Genomic DNA, 24,593 nt, shown 5'->3' on the forward strand with positions numbered 1-24,593 from the left:
CAAAAATGTAAAAAGTTAAGTTGATCCATAGGCTTGCGCAGTTCTCTTTCTTTTCAAAATATCTGATATTATGAAACACAAAAGAGGCAAAAATGAGAAAAAAAAACATCAAAGTTAAACAAAAGACAGTCACTAACAGAAGTGTAGATTAAAAACAGAATGCCTCAAGTAGTTGACATTTAACTAATCACGCAGGAATGGTGTTGTTGCTGCATCCGTGTTTCCTCTTCCCTAATTAAAATGAGAAATTGGCTGTCAGTGGTACTTTACTTTAAATTAAAAGCCATCTCAGTGTGGTTTCTTGTAGTCTAGAGCACTTAAAAAAATCTCCTCACAATGAAAAGAATAACAAAAGTTTTTAAACAGTGCTTCTCAGCTGGTCAGAGATCAGGACCCACCACCACCTCCTTAAGAGAAATTGCAACCCTTTTTTATTCATTATAGAAGGACATGCATGTATACACCTTATTGTGCTCCCACTACAGCATGGAAATTTCCTCATCATCTTGAAAAAAACATGTTATATAAAGAAGGGGATAAATAAGGAGAATTTTCAATAAAGATTCTGAAATGTACCTGTCATCATAGGAACATTTAAACATACACATATGGATTTACTGTAAATCCACTAAGAGTTTTGGACTTTTTGCAACATTTTTTTTCTCTCCACATTTTCGTGACCCACAAAGAGCTTTGTGACCAACTTTTGGGTCCTGACCCACCAGTTCACAACCACTGCTTTAGTGGGTTCCATAATAAACAATGATATTGTTATTTTGTGCTTTTTCTTAGAGCAACTATGTTCCATTCAGATCAAACACAAGTATTTATTAGTTCCCCTTATACACTGTTTTCTCAGACATGTCTTTTGGATTTTTGGTGATAGCATTTTTATTTTACTACTCTGACCTAACTTGCGGTGCACTAACAGGCTGAACACTTAAAAGCTCCTTTCACACATGAACTCCTGACACTTTTAAAGCAACTTGAAGCCATCCATGTCCAGAAAATTTCAAGCAGATTGTTAGTGTAGGATACAGTCTAGTAGCTCGTAATACACTGTTTGATTCAGGTAAGGGAGGGGTTCTAGGTAGAATAACATCCACTTTCTTAAGAGGATTTTTTAGACCATTACCTATTGCTCTCACATATCTCATAAAATCAAACATACAGTGACTATAAAAGGTATTCACCCCTTGGATGTTTTACCCTTTATTGATTTTAGAAATCAATCATGGTCAATATAATTTTTTATTTAATATAATTAAGATTATCTTCAAAAACACCCCTTAATATCATAGAGAAAACGGATTTCTGCATAGTAGTGTCAATTAGTTAATATTACGTAATGTAAATCAAGTGACTGCATAAATATTCATCCCCTTTAACAGAGGTCCAGCCATCTGGTGCTAGTATTCTCACAATTAGTGAAATGGAGATCACCGAAATGCTGTAAATGTGTGTCAAGTGGTTGTAGCTTGAAGACACAAGTATCAGACAGCTCCAGTCACCGGTTAATCAGTACGCCTGGCTACCATTACACTATAAAAACAAAAGAACAACTATCTGACCCTATGTGAAAAAAGTAATTGTCCCCCTTGTTAAATCATGAGTTAACTGTGATTAACTACAGTTCTTGGAAAGCTGAGTTCAATTTCACTGGCCACACCCAGGCTTGATTACCACCAGATTTGTTGAATCAAGAAATCACTTAGATAGAAGCTGTCAGACAAAGTGAAGTAGGTTACAAGATCTCAAAAAGAAACGCATTATGCCACAATCCAAAGAAATTCAAGAACAAATAAGAAACAAAGTGATTGAAATCTATCAGTCTGGAAAAGGTTACAAAGCCATTTCCAAGGCTTTGTGACTCAAGCAAACCACATTCAGAGCCATAATCCACAAATGGAGAAAACTAGGAACAGTGGTGAATTTCTTGATAATGCCCAAGACTTTTGGAGAAATATTCTGTGGACTGACGAGACAAAATTTACAATTTTTGGAAGGTAAGCGGACCGTTACATCTGGCGTAAAAATAACAGCATTTGATAAAAAAGAACATGCCAACAGTCAAACATGGTGGTGGCAGTGTGATGGTCTGGGGCTGCTTTGCTGTTTCAGGACCTGAACGGCTTGCTGTGATTGATGGAACAATGAATTCTGCTGTCTACCAGAAAATCCTAAAGGCGAACGTCCAGCCATCAGTTTTTGCCCTCAAACCCAAGTGCTCTTTGGTTATGCAGCAGGACAACGACCCGAAACATATCAGCAAGTCCACCTCTGAATAGCTCAAAAAAAAAAACAACAAAAAAAACAAAAACAAAACAAACAAAAAATTAAGCTTTTGGAGCAACCCAGTCAGGGTCCAGTCTTAAATCCTATTGAGATGCTGTGGTGTGACCTTAAAGGGGCAGTTCATGCTCAAAAACCCTTCACTTTGCAGAAAACAATTCTGCAAAGAAGAGTTGACCAAAATTCCTCCACAGCGATGTGAAGGACTCATCACCAGTCATCACAAACTCTTGATTTCAGATCATTTGGAGGGGAAGGCTGCGCTTCACATCAATGCAGACCATCAGTGGAGTGCTAAGCCCAGGCTCAAAAGCTGTTCAAAAGTTTCACAAAAGGCATCACATCTTGAAATCCAAGTCATGAAAGACAAAACAATAACTTTTCACCAAAATGCTTTGATAAAGGCCTTGTGCAGAATAAGGTAACCATTTGTTTGTGATGTGAGCCAAATAAACTAGTGAAATGTGATTGTTTTGTCCTCCATAACTTAGATTTCGAGATGTGCTGCCTTTTTTGAAACATTTGAACGGCTTGATTTCAGTTATTGCTTCCAAGGGTAGCACAACCAGTTATTAGGTTCAGGGGCAATTACTTTTTCACATAGGGCTAGATAGGTTTGGATTTTCTTTTCCCTTGATAAGAAAAATCATCATTTATAAACTGCATTTTGTATTTACTTGGGATTGATGATCCAAAACATTTAAATGTGATTATATATGCAAAAAAATCAGGAATCAGAAAGGTAGCAAATACTTTTTCAGGGCACTGTAAGAATACCTTGTATTCCTGCTACTTAGATCATACTATCTGATTCAAACTGTTCTTAGTGTCATTCCTACTGTTGTGCTTTCTGATATCTTATCATCAGCCATATCTTGTAGGCAGTGATGACAAGAGAAAGTGTTACCTGCTTCTGCCTTGAGTTGTTTTCCATTTCCTATCACTTTGAAATTAGAAATCCTGTCACCCCGTTCATTCCAAATATGACATTTTACAGTTATTTTTTTCCCAAATTGGTGACAATTCAATAAAGCAGCACCTTTTAACACTGACTCATATCTAAATGGAAACATCAACTTCAAAAAAGGAGTATGGATAGCTGTATCTAGGGTTTACGTCAATGGAGAGGCCTTTTTTTTTTGGACCTGTCAACTTACAGATGGGCACTCACAATCAATGAAGGCATTTACAAGGACAGAGGAAACATATAATAGAGAAAGCTCTTTATGTCTCTGGTGACATATAGCTACTCTGTATCGAACATGTGTAATTTTCATGTAAGTGTGGTGTTAGAGCAGCTGAAGTGGTGGGCCAATTTCAGAATCAATTCTAACTCCTCCATCATTCGCTTTCTTTGACATCTTTGAGTTACTGCATTCAAAGAACCTTTTACATATATCAACTGCCTGATGAAGCCCTTTTTCTGAAGTTCTTTCTGTCTGTAAATAAATCAGAGTACATATTTAGCACAGTTACATGTAGTAAACATGTAATTTTCACAGGGGTATTGTGTTTAACTGTGTGATGCATATAACAATAGATTAATATAACGATAAACTCACTTGATTTCAGTTTTTGGAAAGGAGGGTAAAAAAACTACTTAATGTTGGTGTTGCATGAGGAAAAAGTCCTATACTGCTCTGTTGCAGCAAAACTACATATTAAAACTGTAAATTCAGTTATGTATATTCTGGCCACCAGTGGCAGAATGAGGAGCCCAGATTCAAACCCGCATTCTCTGTATTGTCCCACAAGGGGAGATTTGTTTTGCAGCAGGAGCACACACAATGACACAAGGACGACATCAAGAGTAATATCACAACCAATTAAAATCAGGCCTAAAAACAGCTCAGCAGTTTCTCAGAGTGGGGAAGAAATCCCAAACTATCACAGATGTTAGTAGGTTCCTTTTGGCTTAAAGAAAATCAAGATTTGCTCCAACAAAAAGGACTCTTTCTTTTAAGTTCACTATGTGCTTCTCATACATGATTGAAATTATTATAAACCTGCAAACTCATCACTTGTGCTTTTCTGGCCACTTCATATATCACTTTATCCATACTGAAGCGTTCTCATATTTTATGTTTTTTTGTTTTTTTTAAAGAACCTCCAATCCATCAGTAACTGGATAAATATGTCCTCTGTCTGCATCATTCCTAGGCTCAGGCCAGTTTACATGTCAGCAACATAGCCCACATGGAAGTGGCCCTTCAGCCGAGAGGGGATGTTTCACCCTCAGCTCAGGATGAAGGGGACCAACTTGAAGAGCTGCCCTTCACCCCTGTCCATGCCCCCGTCATCACTGTGGGGATGAATGAGCTGAGGTGAGTTCCCTCTATTGTTTGCCTCAGGCGTGGACAAAGAAGGTTAGTATTTGCATTAAGTGGTTCCAAACCCAGGACCTTGGATTATTCCGCTCTCCTATTCCCATTTCCATCTCTGATCTTGAACAGAAAGCAGGAGAAGTAGCACGTCTGCTACTTTAGAGCTGGCATCAGTTGTGAAAAATAAATTGTACTAAAGAGACCAGCTGGTATATGTGAAACAGAAAGCACTAGCCACTATAATAATTGCTGCCCACAGTTTATAGCTTTCAAAATCAATTAGATGAATAGATTTGAGAGGGACTTGTATTATGTTCAGCAGCTGTGTTTAAAAAGGACATCCTCATCTGTATCAAACAGGAATAGATCCAAACAGGATTTTCAGCTAAACATCCGGTATTTATACATGTGGAGCTTGAGATTTTGAAGAGAGATAAGCAATGATTTTCTAATATTCAAATAGTCCAGAATTTATGTGAAACCAAACATTTTATGTGCCTATCAGCTAACTTAACCCCCCCTTTGTTTTTAAACCAAAGCCTAGCTGTAAAGCAGTACTACCATGAGATAGTGGCTGTTGATAGCTTCAATCCATCTATGTAAATGTGAAAGTTTGGGTCATTCGTGATTTAAAAGCTTAAAATATGAAGCACGTACACTTTAATGGCTATTTAGAGTCCAAATCCAATAATTGCTTCCTTACATTAAGAAATGATCTATTTCGACGGTTTCTGAAGTAAGAATTAGCTAACCTTGCAAAGCAGATGGATACGCTTGTTTCCTTGTTTCTCACTAGCGAATACATCTTGCAAAACTCCCATTTGTAATATTTGGGCCTGGTAAGAAAGTGACAGGACCAATCAGCGATGAGGGGCAGTACTTTCAGGCGTGGCAGAGTCGTGACGTAACCAAACAGCAACAAGAGGCCGGTGCAATTATGGCTGAAGAGCTTAGCGTGGATGCTGCTAAAGCGCCAGTTTTGTCAGAACTTGACATTTCTTAATTTAAAGGAAAACAAAGGTTAGCAGTGAGTTGTTTTCTTTTCAAAACCAACAAAAGTCGTGTACTGACATGTCTACAGTCGCCATGGTTCGCGTTATTCCTTGGTAGCTGCGCACGCGCACCTCTGTCACTGCTACGTCACATGTTTTGTTGCTCTTATTGGCCTGTAAAGATATGACAGACAGAACGTTCATCCAATTACACTCTGAGTTTTTTTCAAATCCTCTGCCCTTTCCCAAACACTTAGTAATGAAGGTTTTCCAGATGGATGTGTGAAACACATCCATTTGACGTGTCAGGTTAAGAATTAGCATAAAGCAATGCTAAATCTGTTAGCCCGATTAATGGCCATTTTTATTGTGTATTAGCATCAAGCTAATAGCCTCTTAGAATTTTCAAATTTTCTTCAGATGATTGCGAGTTGATAACATAGGGTACTTTCCTTTAAAAGCACATCCCTTATTCTAAAAATCTTATTTATCTGGTCAGTTTTGTTGTGATCAAATGATAATAAACTGTGGTGCCACTTCTCCCCACTTCTGCATCAGAGTTTCTGATAGTTGATTTCATTAATTGAACCCAGTTTTATCATCATTTTACCTGTCTGTGTTTTATCTGGCTATGTAAAACCCTAGTACAGTCTTTTATTATCACAGTAGTTCACTGTCTGGCTATGTACAGAGGGAAATTGATCGGTTCACTAATTGGCAGCATGTGTTCACTGGGTAGTATCACTGTGCTCTCAGAGCCAATTTAAAGGAATCATTTTGTCAGCCTTTACATCCCACTCTGGGTGATGTTCTCTTTGTTGTTTGTGGAGTATAAATGCCATTATTTAATCCAGCTGTAAGGGAGGGCTTTGGAAGTTGATTTATTGTTACTGAATGCAATAAAACAAGCTCATGGTTTACAATGCAGCTAATAATAAAGTTTGGTGAGTATATTATAACAGCAGCTGAAATGCAGGGAAAATTTTTAGGTGGCTCTTTGAATGAGAATGTAAACCCAGGAAATAATGAGCACAGTATTTTAGAAACAAGGCATTACATTTGTGAAAGAGAGAGAGTCTGTTAAAAGGCAGCTGGCATTGAAACAGTTCCCAAATCCAAGCATTTGGATCCAGACATGCTGCTGTTCAGTTCACTGGTCTGAGACATCCATGCCTCTTCACTCAGAGCGAAAACATCTTTTTGACTGTTTTCAGCACGAAGTGACCCACTTTTTTGTGAAGCACAATGAAGCCTAAAGAAGTTTAATTGAAGTTGCTATGCGTATCTGATATACCCCATTTAAAATACCAAAATGATAGCTTGAATATTAATCTACTGGGCTAAATTAAGATACAAGTTTTAATAATACAGAAGAGAGAGAAAGCATGAAATTTACACCGATGCAGGGAAACCCAATCAACTGTCTACATAACTGTTGTTAACTAAATTAGTTTGATTATGACTTTATTCTTTCAGAATTCTGAGGCACTGAGGTCCTTTGTTTACCAACTGGACACAAGAAGTTAAGTTTAAACATTAACATGGATTTATGCGTGCGTGCACTTTTGCCAGCCGTCTGTGCTCTGTGTTTATCACACCCAAAGTGTTTGGTGTCAGTATTTAAAATATAAGTTAGGAATGTATCCACAGTTGTGGAAAAACAGGTGGCCATCATGATTACAGATAACTGCCAATTATGCTTGAAAATCCTGAGGGAGCGCTTTGGCACCAGTTCTGTCTCCCCTGTAAGCGCACTCTTGGAGCCGCTGCTTGACGAATATTGCTGACATCCTTATGCTGTCTAATCAGTGTTTCACTGCAATTTTGTTAAGTCAGTTTAACAGGATAAAGTGGGTACACTGAAATTATCTCCGGAAAGATATAACATCTTGCATGAGCTAGAATAGAACTGATCCAAGATAAACCAAGCTTGGTCTGAAATGATAAAACTGTGCACTATTCAAATTAGACCCAAACATTTTTTCTGCCTCATTTACAACCACGAATCACCCAGTTGAGGCTGTGGCATCAGGAACTAAACATATTACCACCTACTGCATGTAAAGCATCAAGAGTCTTTCAGCTTGGCGAATGATGGATGTGCCTTCATGATTCTGTGACTTTTCTCTTATTCAACCCTTTCTCCTTTAGTTCCTGCACAGTCAGCTCCAGGAGCTCGCTGGCCTACCTTTACTCTGCTGGCTTCCCTGACATTGTGGATCACAGTGGGCAGGTAGCAGAAGTACTCGACCCCACTGAGCCTGTACCCTTCAACCCCCAGCGTGAAGAGACTGACCTTCTACAGGGCAACCTGCTGGTGTTCCAGTTTCTGGCCTTTACCAGGTGAGCCTGCAGTTCTTGGCCACATGGGTTATTCAGTGTCACTTTTGACTGATAGCAGCCGTGCTGCACAATGGATTTGCTGTAGAGAACAGGAAAGATTGTGTGTTATTAAATGCTCCTTAAGCATTACTGTAGATATAATAATTTGTGTCTCCAGAGCTGTCAGAACTGCTGCTGTTGTATGACAGCATTTAAGTCACATTTCACTGTGCACTGAGCCACTGGCCATTTAACTGTCTAAAGAAATAGATACATCCTTTATGCATTTCAGTTCACAGCCAAGGACAAGCCCAGTCTGCCTTAATATTTCTACTTTTTATGAACTGCAGCCAAATCTTCAATGCACTTAAGTCATGCATGCTGAAAGTGCTGCCAGTCACATTTTACACACATGTCAAGAACATACCCAAACAAAGCATGAGACATACGCTGGCAATTTCTGAAAAACACATAAACACATTTCCCGTCAGCGCTGGCTGAATAGTGTTTCTGTCAGTGGCTCGTCACAAAAGCCCTGGAGCCAGCGTCCCCTCTGTCAGAGGCTGACAGTGGAGGAGGCCGCTGAAGGATGGGTACAAAACACACAACTCTTTGTGTCCTTCTATCTTGTCATCAGCTCTGTCAGCGGTTTGATACACCCAACTCAGTCGTGTTCATCTGCTCCGTACTGCTATGACTTCTTGTGTGCCAACCTCAAATCTCTGTTTTTGCAGTAAAAAGGCACATAATGCATAGGGGTGGGGGTCGAAGCCGGTTCTGTGTTTTTAAAATATCCGAAAATCAATAACGTTTTAGCTTATCGATACCGCTATAGAGTCTCACATGCTCTGTGATGTATCGTCATTTTAAGTTACAACTGGTGTAAAAAATACATCAGTTCTTGCAAGGGGAACATAACAGCACAACAATATTGTGCATCACATTAAACCAGAATGTGGAACCTTCCACTGTCAGCTTGAGAAAAAAGACTGGGAGTAACATGCTCTCATACTAGTCTCTTTAGCTTCTTCAGGACAATTTTCTTCATCAGCTGCTCAGATAAATACTGAAAAGTGTTCCAAAACTTTGTAGCAAGTCCTGTTTGTTAAAAATATTAATCCAGTGTAGAAATCCATGGTGGAATCGGCAAAACTGAAGTTAATTAGAGAACTTAACGGCTGAAAGGGAAAATATGATGCATTCAGGTGACTGTAGATAAATGTATTCTATATGTTATGATGTGTTCAAATGTCACATAACAATGGGAAAATTTAGTTTTTGATGAGAAACTTCAATAAACACAGTTGTGAAATATGAAGAATGTGTTTGTATTTGAGTGCTGTAAAATAGATATGACAGACTGAATCATAGCTTTTTAACTCAGCTAAGACCACTTGTACTTTAAATATTTGCCTTCATTTTGTCTTTTCACCAAACTATAGAAAGTATTGATAGTGGTATCGATGAGGACTTGGATAAATAAGGATTATCAATAAGGGTATCAATATCAATAAAAATTAAAGATCCTCATCCCTAATAATGCATGGTGACATAGTGTGTGAATGGACAAATCTGCCAAGTTTCCAATATGATCAGCTTAGGGAGGCAAAAATAATAGGCACTTTCTCTGTAAATATATTATCCATTAACTCCCCGAAGTCAGAGTACTTCAATCTTTATAGTCAGGCGAGAGATATCAGACTCATAATGATTTGAATTTTTATTTGATATTCCACATGATTCCAGGTTGTCATGTTACAAAGGATTCTGTGTTTTGGTTTTAATGAAAATGTACTCCTGGTGTAGACTGATCTAACAAAGTTTTTTGAGTAGATCAGCTAAGATCCCCAGATCAATATGAGTAGGTTAGTCTCCATTGTGTCTGGTTGGCCCTAATTGATGTGTCATTAAATGACACAATGCTATAAATCGGCACAAGCAGAGAGGGGACAAGGAGCATAAAAAAGTTGGAAGTTAAGGGATACATCATAGCTAAGCACTTTTAATTGTGTGGCCGGTCAAACAGACCTCTAAAATACTGGTTCATTTATTTAACAAACTAAAGTCCTGGTTCAACTTTAACAACAACAGTATTGTAACTGTGAGGTTTCACATCATGAGCAAGATATTCAAGAGATTTACAAAAAATGTTCATAGTCTGAGTGGAGTGCTCATTAATGACATCTTTCCAGTCGCAAGCTCTCTACAGCACAGCATAACAACCGTGTTTATTCCATTCAGGATATTATATCATTCCCTTCCTGCAGGGAAACGTGGTAATGGAAACTGGTTATAATGTAAGATTATAACAACAAAAATTTATAGCCTCAGGGTGAGTCTCAGTTCTCTTGTATCAACCAAACACACTGAGCGGAAGACGTTCTTTAATATCAGAGTATGGGTTTTTACATTCATTTGTGTTGTGTTAAGGTATGAGAGTTTGTTTGAATCTTCTGGAATTTTTCAAGGCCACCTTAAGGCAATCAGAGACACAACCTGAAATGATATATATATGTGAACATAACATTGTGTATCCCTGTGGCTGCTGTACCGTGGGTTTGAGGTTGCCTCATAATTATGACAAACAGGTAGGGCAGGCAAGAATTTAGACAGCAGCAGCAGGAGCACTTAGGCAAGCAGGGAGCATGTGGATGGCAATGCAATTTCTAAATCTCACCCGGGCGCCATAATTATCCATATTGTGTGTTTACAGAATGAATATTAATGCAAGCTCGTCAGCGAAGATGAAGCATGGCAGAATTTGTAACAATGAAATATCAGACTATGTGATTGACTGGGAGGTCACACACAGCTCTTATTAGATTTCTCTTTGAAATCTCTGGCTCTGATGGCCTGTCTGTGCTCAGAGGGGGCCTCACAGCACTACCTGTGTGCTTTCAAAGGCCTTTTTCTTTTCTTCCTCATTATTAAATAGCCAGTGACTGATTGCTAATCAGTTTATTATGTGGTTAGAAAGCAGCTCACCATGAAACTCATTATTTAATGTGTTCTTTGCTAAATCCATGGGTTGTGGGCTCTCAGTGACTGTTTTAAAGGGCTATCAGCTGTTTACAGTGTGTACTTAGATCCGTATGCTTGTGTGTTAAGTCACACTCAGAGGGTGACCGTCTTCCTGTTTTCTTATTTTAATAGTACCAAAGGCATTCAAAATATTTTTTCTATCAGTTTAAGGGAGATCTCAGGAAATCCATGAACCGTCCTTACATTCTAACTGCTTTAAGTCCCAGTGTAAGCAATTAACAATATACTTTATAACAAAATACTTTTATCTACCAGCAGACTAAACTTAGTAATGAAAAAAATCAAAGTATATGAGATTATGTCACAAAATCATGAAAAATGAGGCAGTAATATATTCTCTAGGAAAGTGTTTCCCAACCATTTTTCCTTGGAGCCCCCCCCCTACATGTACCAAGAAATGCGGGGCCCTTCCAGGACCCAAGAGAGAAGAAATAGTGGCATACTGCAACCAAAAATCAACCTAGATTTTAATTATTTCATTGATAAAACCCAAATAAAAGCCTATGCACGCTTTACTTATCTAAAGATCTTTGTGTACACTACTTAATGACTGCTTTATCGTGGTTTTAGTCAAATTTTCAAATCTATTTTTGGCAGCCTCAATTTAGACAAAGCCTGGCAACCCCCCTAAGATCTTTGGCGCCTCCCCTCTAGGATGTTGTTTGGGTGTCTATATAATAGGATGAAACCACAACTAAACACAAGAAACATGATTGTAGATAAGAAATGCTACAACCTGGCAATAGAGGGCTAATATGACTATCCTACTGGAATCTTTCCTGCTCTACATGTTTGAACCACCGGAGTAACAATTTGATTCATATTATGACGGGCAGATATTTTTGTGCTAAGAAGTGGATTTCTTTCTCCATATATGTGTGCTAACACATGTTTAATCCTCCAAACATTTCATTAACTGATGTTTTATGAGAGTTGATGTTGCTAAATACACCTCGTTTCCTAATATTGCGCCTTCAAAATAAAAGTATTTCATCAGCATGGGCAGCAGTGCCTTCTGTTTTGATAATTTTGGCAGATATAGAAAGTGTCTACCATAGGACATACTGAGCTTTAGTGGAGCAACAGTCACAGCAGAGAGCAGGGAGTTAGAGCTGCTGCTTTGAGAACGAGCCACAGCCTGCTTCCTTTAGTCATCTTTGACTAAAGTCAGTCTAAACATTAGTTCAAATAACACTTTCATTGACTTAGTTCCTGCTGTGCTGGGCTCAAGTGACACTGAGACAACCATTTCAGCACACAGCCTGCACCCTGACAGAGCAGGAAAGTCTGGGATTCACTTTGCTTAGTTATTCATCAAAAAATCACTCTGCTGTGTTATTTTTATAAACCTGTCCACCCCAGTGCCTGATAGGTTGATATGGTTGATGGATAATTTCTAACCATAGAATGAAGAAAGTTAAGTCAACATGTAGAAAAACATAGACCTAAGGAAGTTAAATAATTGAGTGCATTTATATCATTGTAGCATTAGGGGTGCAGGATAATGCATTTAGATCCCAAGTATGCTACTGAGCCTTACTTTTTGCCCGTCATTTCTTATTTATCAGATCACTTCCGTTATGTGAAAACAAAAGCCTAACTGACTAAATCTAACACAGTGCTGTGACAAATTATAATTAAATCAACACCACTATTAATTATATTATTATTATGATTATATTATTATCATTGTCACCATCATCATGATTATAACTAACACAGGTTAGCACCTTTACCTGCCTAGTGAGCATCCCTGGAATATCTAAAAGGTCAGGGAACAGAGATAACAAATATTTTAAAATCATTAAAAGAAGTAGGTTAAAAAGGTAATGAAATAGGACACAGTTAGTTTTAACTTTTTTACTTTTTCCCCACTAGATTTTAGACTTCTGCTCCTCAATATTTTATGATGTAAGCTGTATTTCAAAGCCAGGTTGTTAATATAAAATATAAAGACAAATATCTCATCAAGGAAAACTTTTTGTGGCTGTTTAGAGTAATTCATCTTCGACCCAGCAGTAGAAATATTCATTTTTTTAAAATAGTTATTTTGTCCATTGTATCCATTTAATTTTGAATGCAGGATTTCTACTTCTAACACTGCAACTATACTGTGTAGTGTTATTCTCAAATAAATCATCTGGGTCATTTAAAAAAACCTTGAATCAGATTTCTGGGATGGTAGATAGCCTGTTTTTTAATGATCTCACCAAAAAGTAACCTACATTCTGCATTGTCAACCTCTGCAGCTGTTTTTTTTTTTTTTCTTTTTTTCTTTGCAGAGAAAGATATGTCCCACTAAATCCTGGCCTAAAACTATGACATAGGATTGAACATTTTCTACCTTTGTCTTCTGATTGTGTTGATAAAATTACCTGCCAATTCTCTGACTGTCCTTTGGATTAGACCAGCTTTCCACATGGTTTATCTACATTGAACATGATGCAGCATTATGACAAGTCTTAGCTAAGTAATTCTACAGCCTTTTCAGCAATGTGATGCTGCCTGTCATCTGCATGTCTGAGTCTGTAAGTCTAATCATTTATGCTCCCTTAACACACAAAAATAGATCTGTGTGTTTAAAATGATATAGCCGTCACTGCCCACATACTCACTCGCATCTGTTATGTAGAGATGGACATGGTTCGTATCCATAAGCTTCAAGAGAATGTGCAAAAATACAGACAAAATGAATGCAGTGTATGGACAGAAAAAAAGATTTTGAATTTCCATTCAGCTTCTCAGTCCTGCTAGACTAAATGGGCATGAGGCATCTGAACAAAAATAACCTTGTTAAACCATAGTTATACACTTTTTTTTAATCATCAGAGATGTAATAACTATTTTAAGTGGCAGCCAGGGTGATCAATTACAAATAATGAAGAAGTGTAATGCTGAGTTTGCACTGGCTCAATCAAGTAGACAATTTATTACCAATGTAAGGTATGATTTATTCCTTTAATTCTTATCCTAATTTCAATTAGTGGGTTTTGACTTTTAAGTAGCTATAAATTTGAATTGTCGTCGCTGGCAGGACATGCAGAACATCCATATTTGATTTTTACTTTCCTGGAACTGTCTGCTGTAAATTATGAGCTGAATTTACCCTCCCAGTTTTTTTAATGACATTTTCAATCATTTAGTTTTCAAGTATCCATAGCACTCTACTCTCCACAAAGACTATGTAATAAAACAGTCACAGTTAGTGTTTAATCATTCCTGCATTTATGTACATGCATCACTCCTGTATTGCGTGGCTAGTGTTTCTCTCTGACTTATCATAATTTCTGAGTAATTATTGACCTCTGTCTCTTGACAGAATACCAACAGCTGGTGTCGGTCCTGACTGGCCGGACAACATCTATTTCACCTTCCAGTTTTATCGCTTCCCACCAGTCACAACGCAGCAGCTCAAACTACTGACCAGTGAAAAAGTTCAACAGAAAGCTGGCAGTCCGCTTCCCTGTGTCTTGGCCTCCATCAACAAAGATGGCACTGTCAACGCTGGTAAGGATCCATTACTTCTAAACTGAATTCTGTTCATTTCCTCACTGAAAAGGACAGTCATGCCTTCAGTGGCCTTTTAGCACGGCCCCATAAAACTACATTGTCATTTTTTCCTCTCAATTTGGATCCATACATACACATTATGCTGTAGACTGAAAACATTTGGGTTTGATATCAAAAGATGAACATGAGACAATAGATCAACATTCCGCTTATATTTCCATGTGTTTACATCTGGATCTGATACATCACTTAGAAGATAGCCCGTTTTTTTAACCCACCCCTATTTTTCATGTGAGCAAAAGTATTGGAACCTGTGACCGACAGGTGTGTTTTGTTGCCCAGGTGTGCTCTATTACATTGATTACTCAAACAATAGATAGCGCTGAATGTCTGCACTCAGTTTCATATCTGGGTTTTGCCTGTGCAGACTGCATTTATAGTCAGTCTCAAGACTTCAACCCTATAGAGCATGCATTTTACCTGCTAAAGAGGAGAATGAAGGGAGACCCCCCCCCCCAAAAAAAAAAAAAAAAAAAAGAGAAAGAGGCTATGGTGAATATCTGGAAAAGCATCACAAAAGAAGAATGCAAAAGTTTGAAGATGTCATGGGTCTTTGGCTTGATGCAGTTACTGCAAGTAAAGGATTTGCAACTAAATATTAAGTCTTATTTGCTTTAGATTTTAAATCTATCTGTTCCAATACTTTTGCTCACTTGATAACTTTGTGTTATGTCACATATAATGCTATCTTCTAAGTTGTGTATCAGATTCAGTTGTAAATACCTGGAAATAAAAGCTGAAATGTTGATTTCTTGTCTAATATTCATCTTTTGATGTCAAACCCAAATATTTTCAGTCTACAGCAGGAAGTGTAAATAACATTTGGCTTTCATTTGTATCTGGCTGTGATGAAACTGCAGGGACTTGAAACTTGCTTGAGATTACTTATCTGCATTTGTGAACAATGTTGCTGAATTATGTTTTCTATGCCTCTCATACAGGGAGATTATAAACATACACATTTTGGTTGTTCAGTATGTTCAAGTTGTTGTCCTTGTATTTGTGAAAATGCAATGACTTTCATAAAACAACACAAACCTAGTTCCTTACCATTGATCAAAATCAGAGTACGATTCATATACCTGATATAAGTTTCCTGTAAGCTGGGCTGTAATTCATTTCCCTACCCTCCAGGTTTACAGTGTAAAATCAGTGTCTACAAACTGCAGCTTTTTCCATGATGCTCCATATATGTTCTATGATGCCCAAACACTTTCCCTTTCAATCAGGCGAGCTGGCTTTGATTGATGTCAAGACTATTCATGTAGTAGCTAATGAAATGGAAGAGATATTACAGCTTCTGACAGAGCGTGATATTGAACACACAAACAGCCCCCCTCCCCTTACCTACGCCTACCCTTACTCTGCATTCCCCAGACATACACCCCATCTAACTCTGTCAATATTTCTCTGTCTCTCTCTGTATCTCTCTCAGTCTATATCATCCAGGGTGCACTTCCACAAATCCCTCCTACATTCAGACAAATCCTTCTATAAATTTTAAAGCTAGATGTCTTTCCAGGTATTTACTGATTGGAACAGGGTTATCTTTAAGTAGTTTGTACATTCCCAGATTCTAATAGTGTTAGACCAGCTAATTTAGGTCTAAGGTATAACAGTCTTTTAAAACTTGACTTGTTAAATCAAAAGAGCAGTCATATCTCAAAATAGGACTTGAGCTTCCAGAAAAGATTTTATTATTGTCAGAAACTTGAAAAGAAACAAAAACAGGATGTTGAGGAAGCTGTGCTGACAGTAAATTTGCTTTTATTATGCTGCATTGCAGGCAAATACAGTTTAAGAATGTGTGTATCGAAAAACAGAGTTTTTGTTCTGGTTACATCAATTATACACATGAAATTACAAACTCAGGCAGCACAAGCAATTCAACAGAAACTATTCTCTTGATCAGAGAGATTTTGTAAAGATGGTAATTTTGTTAAACTTGGAAGGGGATTAAAGGAGAGCAAGAAGAAAGATATGAAAACTGAGAGTTTATTTTGCCTCCGTTTTTCTTATCAAAACAGAAGACGAAAGACAAAACACCAAGGGCGACACTTGTGTTTTTGCAGATAGTGAGATGAAAATCTTCTCATTGTAGACAAAATGAAAGCGAATCTGATATCATTTAAAGACATCAGAATATGCAAATTTGAAGAAAATAAATAATAATAAATAGTCCTCCCTAATCCAGATAACTAAAAATTAAAAAATGATCAAATAAATTTGATTGCAATATTTATTTTAAATACTAACAGATTTCAGACTTGGTCTACCACTGTCTTTCAGATGTATTACAAGTTTTAAGCAGCTTATTTTAACCATGTCATGCAAAATTGTTAAGTAATGGAGCATGACATGGTTAAGAAATGTCTTTTATTATTGTTTTTCTTAAAATTGATGACTTTTAGCAAGTAAATCAAGTGTCCACAAGGGTTGACAACAGAGATTCTGCTAGACTTTTTTGAGTCCGACCAAAATGGCTGGCAGTCCTTAAGATTTTTGGCCATATACAATAACTACCAGGCATTATTTTAGGTAGCCATGTGACTAATAACCAGCATTTAACAGCAATAAAACATCTTCGAACAGAAACACTGTTATACACCTTCATGACTGGGCTTAAATGGGACTGGGGACACATTTTCTTTCCGAACCCGACCCAAGACCAGGACAGTAGAAACCAAGCCTACAGTAAACTCCAGTAATTGTTACCCTGTTATTAAAGCCTGCTTGACACATACTCACTGGACCTTTGAAATGATTGTGGGAGACAATCTTTTTTTTACTTTGTCTCAGTTGTCTAAACAAACATTGTGAAAATTGTGACCTCTTCCATGCAGTCAGTTCCACTATATATACTTACATTTATATATATACTTACATTTAACACATTAGCATGGTCAGCTCTAAATTAGGCCATTGGCTCATTAGCTGCTTTCATAACTTAGCAGCTTACAACAGCCATATACCATCCTCTACTGATAACACCAACAATTGGTCCATAAAAATAACTAACCAGTGCTCCGTTAACTCGACACCATTTTTCTGTAGCTCAGCTAGTTATAGGTTTTTTTCTTCAGCTACTTCATTTCCTGCAGTGATGAATAACTCAAAATCCTTTCATACCACTGATTTCCCAGCATAGTTTTTCCATTTTCCAGCATAGTGTATTTATTAAAAACATTTAAAAGTCATCTTTTGCAACAGTAACAACATATCCCCTTATTTTGATAAAATCTGTAAGTTATACTTTTAAATCTTTGGTGTTCTGTAAGGTTAGCTTTAGATAGTCTTGATTTTTATGTGTTAAAGCAGTAAACAGACCTCAATATAATTGTGTTTTATATGACACTACTCAGTTTAAAATGAACATAGGATGGAACAACAAAGTCACACTTACTAGAATGTGAGCTTTATAGAGGAAATATCTATCTACCATATCTATATCTATCATTAGTCAATAATCTTGGATTTCTAACTTAATTTCCACCACAAATTGTTTCATAAATATTCACCAAAATGCAGAAGATTAAGTGTTGGATTCTAAAAATGTCCTGGGGGTGGACCTCCAAACCACCCTTTTATTAATCATTTTGATTAAATAAACATGCAGTTGTAAAACATTAGACCAAGTCTTTAAACTTCTGGCTACAATGTTGCCTGCTAAAAAATATGAAAAGCCTGTCCTTATTTTGACAGGTCTTCCCTGATGAAAGTGTTGTTCTTTTTTTAATAATTAGAATCAACTCTGCAAACAACCTACAAATACTTCTTGATTAATATTAATTTATACCTTTTTTTAAAATAAAATAGAGTCTTTAAATGTGCTAGAAATCATCAAATTTGAGCAGATTTGAGAACATGAAATTATAAAACTCAGTCCTGCTCTGGTGTATTGTGAAATCTCACATGCCTTTCATTTTTGCCACATGACAGGGTATTAATTTTTCTCAGTTCAGGTCTTAAAAGGTCTTAAATTTGATGTGTACAGGTGTGAGAACATGCATATGGTGTTCTGAGAGTGCTAACAGAACTATGTGTGTTTAATCAGCATCATTTTTACCCTTGGGTACCTTTATATGAACAAGGTTTTGTCTTTCTTTGCAATAAAATACCTTGTGTTGTAAAGCAGCACATAAAACTAATGGCACACTTTTAGCAACAGAGTGATATGTGACTGACAACTAGGGATGCACGATATTTGATTTTTGCTTATATCCAATATGCCGACATTTTAAAAACTCATTTTGGCCAATACAGACAACATGTTATCAAAAGCAGCTGTAACTGCTGCTGCTGAGTGAGCTCTCCTGTAAATGCAGTACAGGCTTTTTAAGAGTGAAATCCTCATCTATCCACTGAGGCAGTGAGACTCAACAAGCTACCACAATGAACAATTGTCCATATATCCGTGGTGAAGTTGATATGTTCAGCTTTAATGAGGAGCTTCTCCACGTGACTGGAAACGAAGTTTTGCAGTTCAGGTAAGGCTATAAGTGCCAGCTACGTATAACATAGCAGGGCTTTAAATGCATCATTAGCCCGCAGAAGCCTGTATCTTCCACCACACTGAAAGGCTGATTATTAAGAGCTATAAACTCAATGATTTTCCTGTTCAGCTCCTTACCTTTGGGTGGTCGCTGCTGGTTTTTTTTTTTTAGCTTTGTCGAATGAGTTAAGTAGAGGTTGTTGATGAGTTTTCCCTGGCACAAAGTTTTGTCATTCTTTATTTTAAGAAAGTCCCTGTAGTCATCAGGGTAACGTTTTTTTAGATGCAAAATTAAAATGGTGGTGTTAAACTTATCCCACACAGCCGACATGCTGAGTTTATTGTTGGAGCACGTCCGATGTTATTGCGTGCGCTTAATTAAGACGTCACATTATCAGCTGTACAGATCGGCGTAAATTCTATTGGCTGTTACGATAATTAACTTTTTAAGTTATTATCGGCCGATACCGATATACTACTGATAATGTCGTGCATCCTTACTGACAACACTTCTGTCACAGTCCAGTCATCAGCATGTTTTGCTCTGACACTTAGAGCAGCTAGGTAACTAACTGAATGTCACACACTCATGTCAGCATAATGAATGTGCAGCACAGTAATCAAGTAGATTTGTGTTCTCTCCTCTCCATGTTTATGCCTGTAATAACAGCAACATAAAGGAGGCATGCAACACAAACTCTGTGCTAGAATAGAGTGACTCCCTTTGACTTGAGCCCAGTGCTGCAGCAATTTGTATCTCAATTACAATGGCTTAAACAACTTTTTGAAAGTGTGTTGTTTAAACTGATGACTTGCATGTTTTAAATCCATGACAACTCAAAGAAGCAGCTATTAACACTGTAAGGCCATACACTCGCCAGTACTTCTGCTAAAGCTGTGTTAAATTCATGAAAAAAACTGTATTTCTGACAAGTTCTTCAAAATAAAAGTCTGCATTGTCATCCCCAGCTCTTGCAGTCACATGTTGAGTATTCTTGGGCAAGACTCTGAACCCAAATGGGCTCCCACTGCTGCATCAGTGGCATAGGAATGTGTACAGATGCATATGATAGGAATAAGTCAATATGACCAAGCAGCAGCCTACATAATCAGTGTGTTTAGGTTGATTGAATGGGGGTGAATGGGTAAGTGTGACTTGGGGTGTTAAAAGTACTTTGGGTTGTGAGAGGACTAGAAAAGGGCTATACCTGCTCTAGTCATTTCAGGGAAAAATTATGCAGTTTAATAGGTTATCCTTTCTAAAATTGTAATATTGAGATATGATATTGTTCTCACAAAGAGGAAAAGAAATAAGAAATACGTTAGTTTTTGGATGTGTCATTAATGGAATAACTCCACACTCTGATAGATTTAAGGTTGTGACCCCCCACCCCACCCTTTCAGAACAAACTGTATTTTTCTCAACCAATAAATGCCTTTCTGTTACACATTTAAGCCTTTCTATTATGTTGGTTTGGGTCACTGTGAAGCTCTTTTACCCAAATATGGCAAAATTAAATCCTCTGTTACAGTATTTAGTTATTTGATCTTTTTACTCAGTGGTTTTTAATCTTCAGCCTGAGGCAGTGTTATCAGCTACTGCCTTTGTTTTTCATAAATGAAAGAAACCTTTGATAATCAGTGTGGCCACTTATTGAAATAAACAGTCCCTTTTTTAGTTGTTTTTTTTAGTCTTCCTTTGTCTCAGTCTCTGAATGGTCCCAACACTCTTTCTAGCCCAGTCAGCTTTAACTATATACTTTTAGGTCTAATATGTCTTTTGAAGACTACATGCTGAAATCCAATTTCTGCAGAGACCAGCTTTAATTGGTGGTTTCCTTAAACAGCAATTGCTTTATTTCCAACTTCTATATGATATTAACCTCGGACATGTTATGACTCATCTGACAGAGCAAAATCAGCCCATTTACTCCCTAATGCTGTTTCAAGACTCTCAGAGACTTCAGAGAGGAGTGAGACACTCTTTGGCTTCCTGCTGTTTACTTTAAGTGAGTTAGCTCATTTTCCAATTACGTGCATGCAGTTAAAATGTTCTGTTGTTGGGAGGAACAATTAAAAGAATTCACAAGAGAGCAGAGGAAAAAGTATGTTGTTTTTCTTGCCAGAGGATTTTTTTCTTCTTTTGAGATAACAATGAGCCTTTAGAGCTAAAGGAAGCAGTTGAACCAACTGGACAGTCTGTATAGCTATCAGCAGATCAATATGGAAAAGGTGTTATTTTTAGCAGTTATTGGCCTGGGATAGGAATAATCCTGTTTATGTCCTACTCAGCCAGGTTCCACCCACGCAGCTGTTTTAATTTGCTTCGTGACTAGAACTTTTCTCAGGACTATGTGGGTGTGTACAGACAGTGCTTGATTGACATTTCTGCAATTTCCCATTTGTGTTTTTTGTTGCATCTGTTAGGGTGAATTCAGCTTGAAATGAGTCTTCTTTGGTGCCAGCGCATATTGCAGATTGAAGCATAAACAGTATCTTTCCAAACTATTATGAACAGAACATGCTTGTATCCTGTCTCTGCAATTTTTGTTGTGGTAGTTTAGTTTTAAAACTTAGCTGGAACTCCAGAGGCCTCTGAGTTTAATTTAACTGGAATATATTTTTAATAATCTGGCTCCACTAACACTGAAAAATAAGATCTTTCTTAATGATCACACAAATATGGTTATCAACTTCACAAGCAAGTCCAGTTTTTCTGTGAGCCTATTCATATATAAGGGACAGTGTTGGCAGCATACGGCCAATTATACACATGAGCAAGTCTGCAAGTCTGACTGTAATCATACAGCTGCAGCAACAAATGTGGAAGACAGTTCTTGCACCCACACACATACAGAACAAACATTGCTGAGTGAGAATGCAGAATTTAAGGCTGTTAATATCACTTTATCATTACTCATGTACAATGGATCTAAATACAGTAACTTGCTTTGAATTAACTATTCTGACTTTTATATGTAGCATGTCTGATCGTTTTTGCAGTATTTTATATATAAGAGGAAGCTTCAGTCCTTTGGTCTTAAAGAATAAGCACTTTTAGAGATTATGCATTTGTTTTTAATTACTCATTATTGTTATTATTGTCATTATAAATGTTACCGTTGGCACAGTTGCAACTCTTGTTCTACTAACATTTGAAAGAATATGTTGTAAGTTTTCTGAGCAGTCATTTTACTGTCTTCATGGTTTTAGAACAGGACCAGCCCATATTTACCAAGAATCTAGGAATAAACCACAATAAACAACTTCATTAGTATTTATTCCCTACAGTCAGCTATATAAACTAACTGCTGCAGCAACAGAACATATTTCTCATATCATTAAAGGAATTATTATTTGTAATGTTTTGTGAAGCTAATACCCCAGAAAGGACTCTTTCAGTTATTATTCTCTGTACCTTTAAAAGTCTTAAAATTTGGGCTGCTTGTTTAAGGTTATGCCAACTGTGAATTTCTCCATCTCATGATGCAGAAAATCTGTTTAACGGTCAGCCGGAGGTAAGTACTTTGACTAATGAAGTATTTTATATCCCTAGAACTGAGGAAACCATAAGTGACCAGCATTTTCCCCTGCAGATATGTATTGGTAAATATAGCCTTTGTCTACAGTGATGCTGTGGTTTGCGTCAGCCTCTACATGTGTCTCTACGCACTATGCATCCTCACTGCCTTATTTTTTTTTTGCCGCCTGCAGCCTTCACAGCGTTGTTGAGAGTTGTTGATCCCCAGCAGGATTCTCAGCCAGCCTAGTATGCTGTGTACACAACATGCAGCCCATCCAGGTTGGGGGGAGGGGGGTGGGGGGTGTCTGCTTGGTGCCACTCCTTGTCTGCAGCCCTAACTACACACGCACACAACCCTGTAGAACCCTTGGGCCAGATCTGTCAGCTCTTCCCTGCTTGTGAGCACAAATACGCACAGCACATTCTCTCTTTCTCTTTCTCTCTCTCTCTCTCTCTTTCTCTCTTTCTCTCTCTTTCTCCCACTCTCCCTCTGTGTTCTCATTGCCACCCTTCCACTGCACAAAAGCCCAGAGCATGCTGGGAGAATTAATGGTCCAAGTGGAGAGAGTTGGCGGGTGGTTGGGGAGTGGGGAGGGAGAGGTGGATGTGCAGGAGTCTGTGTAGCTTCTTTTAAAGGGAACGGAGTTCTAAGCCTCACAGAAATATTAAGACTGCTTTGGTCTTTGTGTGTCCTTCTTCTCTCTTTATCTTTTTCATGAATACTGTCGAACAAGTGTGTAATGGCCTTTTGGTAAAAATCTTCTGTCGTTGCCATGCACTGTTGTCTACTGAAGATAAAGTAGAGGTTAGCCCAGCCAGTGTGTTTTTGTTCTTTTTTCCCTTTTTCCATTTTAGAGATCTCATTAGAAAATCCTTCCAGTGTGGGTGGATTTTACTCCGTAAAACCTTCACTGTAACCTGCCTTAACTCAGTAAAGAAAGTGTAGACGACCTAGATAAATTCTATTTTGCCTGGGGTGCACAGTTTTTGTGTCTTGTTATCATTTTGGAGGCTTTTCTATATTAATTACATCACCATTTCTATGCTCTCAGAAGCAGAGATCATCACCTTTTCTATGAACACCAGACGAAACTGGTTGTGTACACAAGCACACTCAGACACACAAACTTATTTGTCTGTGTGTTTTCCTCACAATAGAGAGCATCAGCTCCTTGATAAAATAACTGATAATCTTCTTAGGTTAGAGATCCTGCATGTATTGAATAGGGTTTCATAAATGGAACTTGATATCCACCCTCTAGTTTCCTGAACCATTAAGAACTTTACACTTTATGCCATTCACCACATTATTCATACAACTATACTCTTACTTGCCCAATTTGAGGAATCTTGCTTAAGGATACCTTGACATGTGAAGTGAAGGAGTTGAGAGATAAAACCCCCTTCTATCTTACCAATTAGTGGATGACCTGCTCTAACTCCTGAACCTCTGCTGCTACAGGAAAGATTTTCTTTTACATAGGATAAATGGAATTTAAGAGATGATGCAGAGCGCCAAATGCCCCAAAAAGACATTTGAGAATCTTCAATTTCAATTCAGTAAAACTAATAAAGTTAGTTTTATGAAGAAAGCTCCGTATTTTAGGGAAATGTATGGTTTAGCATTTTCATGGACTTTTGCAAATTCATTTATATTTCTTATGCTTTAAATAATGTGAGCTAAACCTAAATGTATTTGTTATGACAGTGGTGTCATGCAAGCCAAAATTCTGGGGAGGCTAAAAGCTAGCTCAGACTATTCCCAATTAATCCGATTTTGGCTTGCCTGCATTGTTGCAGCACATCGTCAAACGTCAGACCCAATTCTGAGCGTCAGGGACGACAAATGCTCTTGTACAGTTGCACGATCAAAAATAAGTTCAGGAGGTCCCACGACCTTAAATTGACAAAACTAGCACGGCAGAGTTTTCTTGCATCATCGTCTACTTTGACACCCTGACCTTACATTAACGACTGATCCCATAATTAAAATCAGTTGGTAATTTTAAACATTTTATTGTGTTATTAGACATTCT

At 37.6% G+C, this 24,593-nt stretch overlaps 1 protein-coding gene across 1 annotated transcript in view; it reads left to right on the plus strand.

Moving 5' to 3' along the window:
- The window catches only part of nphp4 (nephronophthisis 4), a 312,689-nt gene that overhangs the window by 209,632 nt on the left and 78,464 nt on the right, over positions 1–24,593 (plus strand). The window contains exons 13-15 of the mRNA XM_041799567.1: positions 4,453–4,616; positions 7,760–7,951; positions 14,292–14,479. Of these exons, the coding sequence (XP_041655501.1) occupies positions 4,453–4,616; positions 7,760–7,951; positions 14,292–14,479 (544 nt within the window). The remainder of the gene's footprint in view (positions 1–4,452; positions 4,617–7,759; positions 7,952–14,291; positions 14,480–24,593) is intronic.

This window comes from Cheilinus undulatus, linkage group 11, assembly GCF_018320785.1.
Source record: "Cheilinus undulatus linkage group 11, ASM1832078v1, whole genome shotgun sequence".
Classification (NCBI taxonomy): domain Eukaryota; kingdom Metazoa; phylum Chordata; class Actinopteri; order Labriformes; family Labridae; genus Cheilinus; species Cheilinus undulatus.